Source organism: Leiobunum rupestre, chromosome 3 (genome assembly GCF_980474605.1).
Source record: "Leiobunum rupestre chromosome 3, qqLeiRupe1.1.hap1, whole genome shotgun sequence".
NCBI classification, from domain to species: Eukaryota; Metazoa; Arthropoda; class Arachnida; order Opiliones; family Sclerosomatidae; genus Leiobunum; species Leiobunum rupestre.
Genome location: NC_143386.1, coordinates 57,606,412 through 57,619,772, shown reverse-complemented (window position 1 = coordinate 57,619,772; position 13,361 = coordinate 57,606,412). Strand labels below are relative to the sequence as shown.

The window sequence follows — 13,361 nt, the reverse complement described above, 5'->3', positions numbered from 1 at the left end:
ATTAGATTATCATTGTTATTATGCTAGATTTCGAACTTAAAACTGTTTTTTCTCAAATAGGGGTTTTCAGACTTGCTTGACTCTTGCTCTAAGGTAGCGCAGTGTTACTTTATAGAAAGGCCTATTCGGTATAAAAATTAAAACTAAACTTATTTTTGCCGGTTTAACTATTGACGCCATCTGGTGAGACTACGGGTATTTAAAAATCGGTCTCTAATGGCGTTACACAAATGGAAGAATCGTCAAATGCGTACCGGTCTACCGTACGTAATCTCTCACATTGCACTCGTGTTTTACTTCCAAAATGAAAAATCCGTTCATCGCTCAACTTGTAAAATTTTTATCTATTTCTCGGGCCGTTTTTGCCTTCAGATAGGTTACCTAGTGAAACGGAAACGCCTTAGCCTTTTTTCCAATGTAAATGTCAGAACCAATTGTCCGTAGTAAACTCGTTCCGCGATAGATGGCGCTCTCTTGATTTTTCTGACTTCTGTTCTTCCCTTTCGGCGCTGGTATTTGATGTTTGGCAATTTCCAACTCCCCCTCCCTTATTTTATAGCCCGAAATAAACCCACCCAGCGCCCCCCGTCGTTATCTTTTTTCTTAACTTCTCAGGTTTGAAGGTGAAATTCCGCTACCTTTCTCCCCTTTTAGCCTCAGTACCCCTGCTGAAATTTCTTCACCCGTTAACTTCGGCTTGCCAGTAAAACTATCCACAGGCGCATCGTTAATTTCAAACTCTTTTTTTATTCTTAACTAAATACGGTATTGTATTTATTTGGAAATCTGTAGGTTGACATAAAGCTGTTATCTTAAACAAATTTATAACGATTGTTACTACTCTATTAAACGGTAGAGGTCGCTATTACGTCTACAATTTAATTTCTAAAAGATGCACGGAATCGTTTGGAAAATTTGGCCCGAATTTCATTAAGTCACGTGACCCGAGCGTACTTTATCGCTTCACAAAACACGTATTTTTGTTGCTCCACTCATGAAATTCAAACGATTATGTGGTATTTTACGGTTCATAAACGACCAGTGTCAAGCTAAAACCACCTTAAGGTAGTAATTAAATAATTTATTAAAAACCTGTATAAATTTAACTCTTATGGTGACAAACAACTCAGATTCCCATTTGACACCTTGGTCTTAATCTGTAGTTAGTTTTTGCCTTACCTGTTTGTTGTTGGGCGCTACGGGTAGGTGACTCATCGTAACAAAATGGAGGCCAATTTTTGCCGCCATTTTAACACAGAAATGGAAGTAAACATTTTGGAACGTTTGGTATATAGTTTTAATTTTATTTTTTGGAGGTTCGTGAAATTTTTATAACGCAAATAAACTTATATTTAGTATATATATATTTTATATTGTAAGGAATTTTTGATGCAACATTTTATTTTAGAACTCGTATATTGTTTTGCTATAAAATTGCGGCGAATGTGGTAGACCTATTTAGTAGGCGCAACATATTATGTCATTGGCGAACTTGTTTCGTCACTCTGGGATTTGTTTTCACTTTGATCTTAGCTTGTCGCGAGGGGAAGCGGATCGCCGGTGATTTGTCAGGGTGGTAGCAGTTAACCCATACCAATTTAAAGATATGTTTGGTCTGCAGCGTTCGCGAAGGCGGCGAGCTCTAAACCGCTTCCTTCTCTTCCGTTTGAACGTCCTCAGCTCTTTTTCCGGCCCATCAAATGTAGAAAACATCAAGCTTTTTATCGTCACTTTTTTTACACCCTCGAAAAAATGACGCCCGTTTATGTGGGTTTCGCTTTTAAAGAAGGGGGGGAGGGCTGTAATAGTTATAATGTCCGCTGGGCCATCGTACGCTACTCTCAATTTTAATGTTTCTTCCTTTTTTTATTCATTCGTCCGTAGGTGATCATTTGAGGATATGTGAACGGGGCTTAACTTGCTGTACGGAGGAGATGGAACATAGGCTCAGCAGTAGGAGTAAAGCGGAGTTCGATAAGTTACTGAAAAATACCATCGGTGATCTAAGGAATATTTACGCCAGTAGAGCCCAGAAATTTGACGGTAAGTACATTATATGTTATGCAGTTTATGCGTTGTCTTTATTATGACTTATAAGCGTATTAGGCTTTGTGGTTCGTGTTGAACCATAATCGGGTTAAGGTATAATTACTAATATCGCACGTGTGACTTAACGTAGCTACGGTTATCTTATTATTTGTTTTATTTATTAGGACTTATAAACGTATTATTCTTTGTGGTATGTGTTGAACCATAATCGGGTTAAGTCATAATTATTAATATCGCACGTGTGATTAATCGTAGCAACGGTCACCAATATATGTTTAATACACGTAAGCAATGTAGTTATTCTCAGTTATTCGTGTGTTAGGCTTTGTGGCTCGTGTTTGATCATAATAGGGTTAAGTCCTAATTTATAATATCGCACGTGTTACTAAACGTAGCAACGGTTCCCAATTTAAATTATGAATTTGCGTTTAATATCGCTGAGTCTACGATAAGGTTTTATCGGTTTGGTACTTGATTATCCATAATTTAATCTATACGGAGTCTAAACTTATATTACAATTACGCGTTTTAGTAATTATGCGTTATGCGTGTATTAGGCTTTGTTGTTCGTGATCAACCACAATCGGCTTACGTCATAATTTTAAAATATCGGCGACTCTTCGGTGAACGAACTATAATGATTTTGCGGTTAGCTGCTGTTGATTTTTAGTCGTTAAAATTTAACGACCAATTGTATTTTACACTTCACGGAATTGTGTCATAATAGGTCGCGGCCGTGTAAAACTTTCTTCGTAATTTAATCTGAACGGAGTCCAAACGTTCTTTTTATAGTTTGGTTTGTTGTCCATGCCACCCATAGTCCCGCAACATTTTTTCTGAATTTATTCTGCCCGGTTTTTTCAAGATCTTTGGAATCCCCACTTCCATCTTTTAGGATAAGCATCTTTTTACGCCGGCGCTTTATAGATGAAGCCAGTATTATACTGTGATTATATTATATTTGTAAATAGGATTCCAGGTTATAGAGGAAGAGTATACAGGAGGCATCGTCTCTGTATGTTCTAGGGATATTGAGCCCTCTATGTAGTGGGACTGGAGATTTAGGTTAAATACTAATTAAATTCAAAATTAATTTTTTATTAAAATACAGAATTAAACTTGTATTAAAAAAAATTCACACTTAAATTAGTATTCAAATAAAATTCACAATAAATTAGTATTCATATAAAATTCACAATTAAAATAGTATTCAAATAAAATTCACAATTAAATTTGTATTCAAATTAAATTCAGAATTAAATTAGTATTTAAATTCAGAATTAAATTAGTATTTAAATTTAGAATTAAATTAGTATTTAAATTCAGAATTAAATTAGTATTTAAATTCAGAATTAAATTGGAATTTAAATTCAGAATTAAATAAGTATTTAAATTCAGAATTATATTAGTATTTAAATTCAGAATTAAATTAGTATTTAAATTCAGAGTTAAATTAGTATTTAAATTCAGAGTTAAATTAGTATTTAAATTCAGAGTTAAATTAGTATTTAAATTCAGAGTTAAATTAGTATTTAAATTCAGAATTAAATTGGAATTTAAATTCAGAATTAAATTAGTATTTAAATTCAGAATTATATTAGTATTTAAATTCAGAATTAAATTAGTATTTAAATTCAGAATTAAATTAGTATTTAAATTCAAAATTAAATTAGAATTTAAATTCAGAATTAAATTAGTATTTAAATTCAGAATTAAATTAGTATTTAAATTCAGAATTAAATTAGTATTTAAATTCAGAATTAAATTAGTATTTAAATTCAGAATTAAATTAGTATTTAAATTCAGAATTAAATTAGTATTTAAATTCAGAAATAAATTAGTATTTAAATTCAGAATTAAATTAGTATTTAAATTCAGAATTAAATTAGTATTTAAATTCAGAATTAAATTAGTATTTAAATTCAGAATTAAATTAGTATTTAAATTCAGAATTAAATTAGTATTTAAATTTAGAATTAAATTAGTATTTAAATTTAGAATTAAATTAGTATTTAAATTCAGAATTAAATTAGTATTTAAATTCAGAATTAAATTAGTATTTAAATTCAGAATTAAATTAGTATTTAAATTCAGAATTAAATTAGTATTTAAATTCAGAATTAAATTAGTATTTAAATTCAGAATTAAATTAGTATTTAAATTCAGAATTAAATTAGTATTTAAATTCAGAATTAAATTAGTATTTAAATTCAGAATTAAATTAGTATTTAAATTCAGAATTAAATTAGTATTTAAATTCAGAATTAAATTAGTATTTAAATTCAGAATTAAATTAGTATTTAAATTCAGAATTAAATTAGTATTTAAATTCAGAATTAAATTAGTATTTAAATTCAGAATTAAATTAGTATTTAAATTCAGAATTAAATTAGTATTTAAATTCAGAATTAAATTAGTATTTAAATTCAGAATTAAATTAGTATTTAAATTCAGAATTAAATTAGTATTTAAATTTAGAATTAAATTAGTATTTAAATTTAGAATTAAATTAGTATTTAAATTTAGAATTAAATTAGTATTTAAATTTAGAATTATATTTATATTAATATTAAAATTCAGAATTATATTTATATTAATATTAAAATTCAGAATTATATTTATATTAGTAAAATTCAGAATTATATTAATATTAAAATTCAGAATTATATTATTAAAATTCAGAATTATATTATTAAAATTCAGAATTATATTATTAAAATTCAGAATTATATTATTAAAATTCAGAATTATATTATTAAAATTCAGAATTATATTTATATTATTTTTAAAATTCAGAATTATAATTATATTATTATTGAAGTTCCGAATTATATTTATATTATTATTAAAGTTCAGAATTATATTTATATTATTATTAAAATTCAGAATTATAATTATATTATTATTGAAGTTCCGAATTATATTTATATTATTATTAAAGTTCAGAATTATATTTATATTATTATTAAAGTTCAGAATTATATTTATATTATTATTAAACTTGAGAATTATATTTATATTCATATTAAAGTTTAGAATTATATTAATATTAAATTTGTTACATTAACGCCTAGACTTAAATTAATATTAACTTAAAAATTGTTAATGAAATGATAATTAATAATAACCTTAATTCTAAACAGGTTAAGCCAACGCCGTAACTTAATTATATTAAAATGAATAATTAAGTTAATGTTTATTACCTTAATATCAAGTTAATTATTAAATTTAAAATATTTGAACTGTTTTCATCGGGAAATGTTTGTTTTTACGGATGTAGATTACGACTTAAACGCCGAACTATATTTTACCTTTTGGCAACTTGTTCTCTCTCTTAAGAGTTTCAAGTTTTTTTATTCTTACATGAGTGAGAGAGAGTGAGAGAGAGAGAGAGAGAGAGAGAATGGTGGTAACCATCCCGGCAGCCACTCCAACAGCGCCGCGTGATGATACATAAAATTCCGTAAAGCATTTTTTTGAATCGCGGGGGCTCTGCAATATTCGAGTATTCACACGTCAATCACAGTCTGAGTTCAAAAGCGATCTTTGAAATTTCGCCACGACCACTGACGCGGGATGAGTGGATACAACGGACCCCCACGTCAACCTTCTCATAGACACGCAAATTATTTTCTCCAAGAAATCGGAGTTTTAATGGGGCACATACTTTGAATTATTGGATTTAAAAGTTACATTTTCTATGTGTTAATATATCTTGTTATAATTACAGTATTTTCCTATTTTACCCTTTATTTGTGGAATTGCTCAGGCTTCACCTGTTGCAATTAGGTCTTTTGATATCAAAATCTACAATGTTAGAAAGAATTTTAGAAATATGAGAAATCTTCGCTCGCTCAACCGATTATTAAAAGCAAATCCCTCTAAAAACCACGCATTTTTACTTCATAAGTATTTGAAACCTATATTTTCCTTTATTTGCTAATGATTTCTCTTAGAAAATTTGTAATTAATTTATATTTTTTTTTAAGTCTTCTGTAGTTACCCTAATATTAGAATAACCTAATAAAAATGCTAAATTATTTTTTCGCGGTGTTATTTATGTTTAGAAAAAACTTAACTTAAAGCAAGTGTCAAACAATAGGAAATCACATGGGCTCAACAGCTTTTATATTAGTTTGTCCACCCGGGTCTCCTGATGGTGGGTGGCATCCACTCTTTAACTTAAGGTGGCAATTTATATATAAAACGATAAGAAATAACGTAGCCCCAACAGCTTTTGTATCAGTTTGCCTACCTGTGTCTACTAAGGGTGTATGGGTTTGCCCACCCGAATACACTGAAGTGGAACTAATATTACGGCCTGGGCCGACTAGTTTGGCCCCCATTCGTAGACTTTACCAATCGGGCCGAACACATTAGGTTGGAGTAGCTGCACATAACGTCATCTATCGTACCATCCAGGTACTACACTAGTGTCGACACTTGTTTATTGTGGAGCCATCTACTGAAATGTTTCGAAAGCGTATATTTAAGTTTTGTAGATTAGGGATAATCACAATTAAATATTTTATAATTCTGCTTGAAAGTTGAGTTTGTTTTTGTGAAAATTAAAATCGTAAGGACAGTTTTGGGAATAATTTAGTTAAAAAAAATTTAAATTTCTTTCACATAGGTCCCTCTTTGGAATTTTTCCCTAATTAGTATTTTCAGTTTACATAGAGCCACGTAACGGCCAACGTGAGAAGCTCATTAATTAATCCAACGGGACTCGTAACCGCACACTAAAAATGTTACTCATTTTAAGACAGTGGATAAAATTTGGCGTTAATGTAAACTTTTAAATATTATCAAAAATAATAATTCGTATATTATTTAATATTTTTACGAAATTTTAGTAATTTAAAGCTATTAATTTTAATTATTCGTTAATATTTTAGCTAAACATTAGTCTTTCAAAACTCTTATTCGTAATAATTCGTTCAATATTTAATATTTTTAACGAAGTACCTTTAAAGATGATATAAACTGCCAAAAGATGTCGCTTCACTCGAGCTTGAAAAACGCCACGTTCCTACAAGGTGACTTTCTCTATGGCCAAATATAACACCATAACGAGTAGGGATGCACCGATATATCGGCTTATTTTTCTAAAATCAGTATCGAAGCCGATATTGGCTGATACCGGTATTAGAAAAATATTTTTAGAAAAACATTTAAAAGTAAGAAAATTCTCGACTAACTAACTTACGATAATATTTTATTTGATTGGCCGCGCCACGTACGCCAGACTTCAGAAGCTAGATCATACTTTTTTTTAGACCGGGGGTTACGAGTAAAAAAAAATCAACCATATTCGATAGAAAATATGCATCACGTTAAATTAAAAGAAACATATTCGGATATGCTCTAGCAAATATTTTTTAATAAAAAATTAGAATAAAATGGTATGACAGTGTATTGAACCATCTTTTACAATGACTTTATCATATGCACTACTGTTATGATAGATAAAAAATAATATCGGCCACGAATAAACGATATATCGGCTGTACCCATATCGGTGCACCCCCAGTGTCACCTAAATGTCACTTTTTTTAGTTCATGTCAGTGGCAAAAAGTGGAAAATATGGCATAAAGTGACAATTAGTGACTAATAATCAGTAAAGGCATTTAAATGATGTAAATAATATCTTTCAGATAAGTAGCACCGCTTACATGTGAGATAATGTTGCAGTTTATCACAAAAGAACCTTTAAAACACCTTAAAGATATATAGCAGACGAATTCAAACTCAGGAAAAATCGTTGAAAAATAGCCAAAAGAAATAACTAGATTGGGCTATAATTGAGTTTCTAGCCCAAAACCTGGTAACTATATATAAACCAGTATATTTGTCTAAAATAGCACAAATATATTTTTTCTTTGGTATGTTTTTTATTTTTATTAAAATTTATTATTTGCCATTATTTGGCATTTTAGCCAGGAAAAGTATTATTCCCCACTTTATGCCACACTATTTGACACCTGACCTTTACCACTTCGGAACACTGCATCCCTAATTACGAGTCCAGGTTGGATATAATTGGTTTGTGGACAGACATCGAAAGGAATCTCAGCGAATCTACCCTTTAATAATAACCTCAATTCCCTACAGTGTGGTATACCCATATAATTCTCTTCTACGAAACATTTTCGCCAAAAAATTTCATTAGGCGTCACGATTTGGCCATAGCGAGATTTTCGAGATCGTGGTGTATAACAGTGTGGTGAAATTTTAGAACGTTAGTAATGAACGGAGCTAGGCTTGGCGAACAAAATGGGGAGCAGAGAAAAATAAACAGTTTTTCTTCTCGGTTGGACCCGGGGCGAGTCTAAAGCGCCATCGTGAATTCTCTTGTTTGCTCGTACCCCTATATTCCTTTTTTTTTTGCGCCTGCCTCCCTCGGCTTCCGATATCTGCTACTTCAAATCTCCAAGTAATTCCACCCAACTAACATTCAAGCTTAGTCCGGAACTACGGTCGCCCTAAAAGTACGCTTTCTTCGTTCCTTGATCCCACCAGTTCAAATTAATCCCGTTTGACAGGTCAACTCGATAGCGACGTTGACAGCGGCTGCCGGCTGTTTTCTCCGTTGATAGCGTCGGTTAATTTGTCTGGTATCTTTTCCGTTTTAGGGGGTGCGCTCCCTTTTTCGCTACTTCGTGGAGTGTTTGCAGGTGCTTCCATCTATTTTGGTGGTACGGCAGTAGGCCTTATCCAATCGGACGAAGAAAACTACTTCTTTTAGCTCCCAACTTCGATACTTCTGGATTTTTCGCTATCGGCCACTATTTGTCTTCTATTTCCGAAGCTGAAGGCTGAATTATCCCAATATTGATTAAGAAGACTTTTATCCAATGGTTTTATTTCTTATCGGGGAGTTGGTCTACCCAAGATTGGGTTCAATTAATATAAAGGATCGACTCTTTTTATTTTTATTTAATTGAGGTCTAAAATAGTTTTCAAAATGGGCTCTAAAAAGTCGAATTTTTGTATCCACTTATTCAATCGGGGCTGACACAGGTCAGGAAGAAGTTGGGGGTTTTGAAAACAGGTCTATAAAGTCCGGGAATGGCCAAGGAATTTTGAAAATAGACTTAGAAAGTCAGGGAATGGTCAAAGGATTTTAAAAATAGACTTAGAAAGTCAGGGAAAGGTCAAGGGATTTTGAAAATAGGCATAGAAAGTCAGGGAATGGTCAAAGGATTTTAAAAATAGACTTAGAAAGTCAGGGAATGGTCAGGGGATTTGGAAAATAGACCTAGTAAGTCGGGGGTTGATTAGTGGATTTTGAAAATAGGCTTAGAACATTGTAGCAAAAATAATTACCGGATCAACAATTTATTTTTAATAACGAGGTCTAAAAGAAAATTAATTATTTTCCGGAATCATAATTTAAATTTTTCTGGAATGTTTTTCAAGCCTTAATTTCAGTAAATATAAATTATATAAGAAACGTTTTTGCTTTAAAATATATCTAATACCCTGAATATAATCTAGTTTCTTCTTAGCATCTTAATTTAGCAGAGAGATCCTTGTACGATACGATGTAATCCGATATTAGCGGAAAAACTGAAGTGACCTATTCTTTTTGTTTACTCTCGTCTCGTCATTGAGATGGGAGCGAGCGAAATTGGAGCTCTCCCTGTCTCAGATTATAATATTTATCTTATTTATTTCAATTAAGGACTAGATTGGACCGGTCGTTTGTCACCCCCTTCCCTCCCCACCCGCTCCACCCTTAATTGTAAATGACTTTTGACGTTTTCCCTAAAACTGTCTCGTCCGCGAACGTTTAGCGCCGAATCAAATCTCCCAATTTGACGTAACGCTCGCCTTACCCCTATCTCGAGCTCGAGCGCGAAATGTCCGCTAAGCCTCGGCGTTTAGGCTTACGAGGAAGCTAAGGCTAAGCGAGACGACAGCGGCCCCCGTCAATCAAACTCGGGCCGTAATCCGCTTATCTCTGGGTGTCATAAATCGTCGAGGAAATCCGGACGATAATTCGCCATCACGGTTCGTCATTGCAGACCGATTGAAATGTCTACTTCTACTTTATTTATTGTCGTAGTTAGGCCTAACCGCTGATTTATTGCCCCGCGACTTATTTATCGATCTGTTTGCCTCGTTTTAGAGAGTATTTTGACTCGTGTTTGGGGGTATTTTATATCTTTCGGGGGGGGGGGGGGGGCTATTTTGACTGGTTTGGGGGATTTTCATTAGTTTTTGAGAACATTTTCATTGGTTTTTATGGGGGAATTTTCATTGGTTTTCTTGGGAATTTTCATTGTTTTTGGAGACATTTTCATTCGTTTTATGGGGGCATTTTCATTTGTTTTTTTGGAGGCATTTTCATTCGTTTTTTGGGGTCATTTTCATTCGCTTTTTTTTGGGACATTTTCAATCGTTTTTTGGGGTAGCATTTTCAATCGTTTTTTGGGGTAGCATTTTCAATCGTTTTTTGGGGTAGCATTTTCAATCGTTTTTTGGGGTAGCATTTTCATTCGATGTTGGAGGATATTTTATTCGTTTTGGGGGGATTTTAATTGTTTTTTGGCGGGGTTTTAACATATGTTTTATTAAGGAGGCAGTTTTCATTCGTTTTATGGGGACATTTTCATTTGTTTTTTATGGGGGGCATTTTCATTCGTTTTTTTGGGGGCATTTTCATTCGTTTTTTTGGGGTCATTTTCATTTGTTTTTTATGGGGGGCATTTTCATTCGTTTTTTTGGGGGCATTTTCATTCGTTTTTTTGGGGTCATTTTCATTTGTTTTTTATGGGGGGCATTTTCATTCGTTTTTTTGGGGGCATTTTCATTCGTTTTTTTGGGGTCATTTTCATTTGTTTTTTATGGGGGGCATTTTCATTCGTTTTTTTGGGGGCATTTTCATTCGTTTTTTTGGGGTCATTTTCATTTGTTTTTTATGGGGGGCATTTTCATTCGTTTTTTTGGGGGCATTTTCATTCGTTTTTTTGGGGTCATTTTCATTTGTTTTTTATGGGGGGCATTTTCATTCGTTTTTTTGGGGGCATTTTCATTCGTTTTTTTGGGGTCATTTTCATTTGTTTTTTATGGGGGGCATTTTCATTCGTTTTTTTGGGGGCATTTTCATTCGTTTTTTTGGGGTCATTTTCATTCGTTTTTTTGGGGTCATTTTCATTCGCTTTTTTTTGGGACATTTTCAATCGTTTTTTGGGGTAGCATTTTCAATCGTTTTTTGGGGTAGCATTTTCAATCGTTTTTTGGGGTAGCATTTTCATTCGATGTTGGAGGATATTTTATTCGTTTTGGGGGGATTTTAATTGTTTTTTGGCGGGGTTTTAACATATGTTTTATTAAGGAGGCAGTTTTCATTCGTTTTATGGGGACATTTTCATTTGTTTTTTATGGGGGGCATTTTCATTCGTTTTTTTGGGGGCATTTTCATTCGTTTTTTTGGGGTCATTTTCATTTGTTTTTTATGGGGGGCATTTTCATTCGTTTTTTTGGGGGCATTTTCATTCGTTTTTTTGGGGTCATTTTCATTTGTTTTTTATGGGGGGCATTTTCATTCGTTTTTTTGGGGGCATTTTCATTCGTTTTTTTGGGGTCATTTTCATTTGTTTTTTATGGGGGGCATTTTCATTCGTTTTTTTGGGGGCATTTTCATTCGTTTTTTTGGGGTCATTTTCATTCGTTTTTTTGGGGTCATTTTCATTCGCTTTTTTTTGGGACATTTTCAATCGTTTTTTGGGGTAGCATTTTCAATCGTTTTTTGGGGTAGCATTTTCATTCGATGTTGGAGGATATTTTATTCGTTTTGGGGGGATTTTAATTGTTTTTGGCGGGGTTTTAACATATGTTTTATTTAGGAGGCAGTTTTCTTTCGTTTTCCTTTGGGGCCATTTTCATATGTTAAATAAAGAAAAAATTATGAACAATTAAAATCTGTATTTTTAAATTTCTTATAGAGTAGTAGTATTATTTTGTTTCCGATACCCGAAGGGAATTATTTTATTGACTATTTCGTGGTTGTACGCTCCGTTTGTTATTCGAAATTAGGCTCAGGGATTTGCCGTAAAGAAACGCTCAGCTCAGTGTGCGCTCCCTTCTTTTCGCTCTAATTTGAGAGGCCGAATCGAAGTTCCTCTTTTGGCTCTAATTTGAGAGCCAGAATCGAAGTTGCTCTTTTGGCTCTAATTTGAGAGGCAGAATCGAAGTTCCTCTTTTCGCTCTAATTTGAGAGGCAGTATCGAAGTTCCTCTTTTGGCTCTAATTTGAGAGGCAGAATCGAAGTTTCTCTTTTCGATCTAATTTGAGAGGCCGAATCGACGTTCCTCTTTTCGCTCTAATTTGAGAGGCAGACTCGACATTCCTCTTTTGGCTCTAATTTGAGAGGCCGAATCGACGTTCCTCTCTTCGCTTTAATTTGAGAGGCAGAATCGACGTTAATCTTTTGGCTCTAATTTGAGAGGCCGAATCGACGTTCCTCTTTTAGAGAGCTAAAATAGGCGGTCCTCTCATTTACATTTCGCTCTTCTCAAAACATAAACGACAATTAACCGCTCAGAATGAAATGATCTGCATGGTACCCGTCACTGACCGGGTTTAATATCTCCGTGATAACTGCACCAAGAAGGTGGGGGAAGGGGGGTGTTTGGTGATTGCACGCGCTCGAGACGATCAAAGAGATTCAGCGCGGAAATAAATCTCGCCTTTTCGCAGCGCTGGGCCGGCGTAATTCGTCGCATATGCGGCGCCATCTGGAGACTGTAGCGCGTGCGAACGGAGAGATCCGTCGCTGCGGAAATAGGACATTCTCGCTCGCCCGGAATCTCCCGCCGCTGTTCGTTGGCGCTGTATACGTTTGACGTTCTCCAGCTGAAGTGCCGATCGTAAGCCTACTTATTACTCCCCGCGCTTCCCCCGAGAACATTTTTGCATCTTTCCGAACTACGCGAAGATAGTTTGTTGGTTTTTCGCCCCATCTAACTCCGCTGTCAATTTCAATGTTTTAACGTTCTTCGCTGAAGTAGTCTGGAAACTCGGTTTCAACCGTCATATTTTCACGGTTTATATCTTTTCCTATCGACAGATTGTTAAAAGTACCTAACACGTTCATTCAGACAATTTTTTGCTGTCAGAACTGTTGCTTTGGTCGAGGGGCCGTTCACTTCGATGATTAAGTTTGCACCCTTGATCGATTAAATCATGATTAAGATGATTAAATAGATTAAATCACGATTAAATCATGATTAAGATGATTAAATGGATAAAATCACGATTAAATCATGATTAAGATGATTAAATAGATAAAATAACGATTAAA

At 33.3% G+C, this 13,361-nt stretch overlaps 1 protein-coding gene across 1 annotated transcript in view; it reads left to right on the top strand.

Moving 5' to 3' along the window:
• The window catches only part of dlp (glypican dally-like), a 146,979-nt gene that overhangs the window by 44,475 nt on the left and 89,143 nt on the right, over positions 1-13,361 (top strand). The window contains exon 2 of the mRNA XM_090168771.1: positions 1,885-2,043. Coding sequence (XP_090024897.1) covers positions 1,885-2,043 — 159 coding nt within the window. The remainder of the gene's footprint in view (positions 1-1,884; positions 2,044-13,361) is intronic.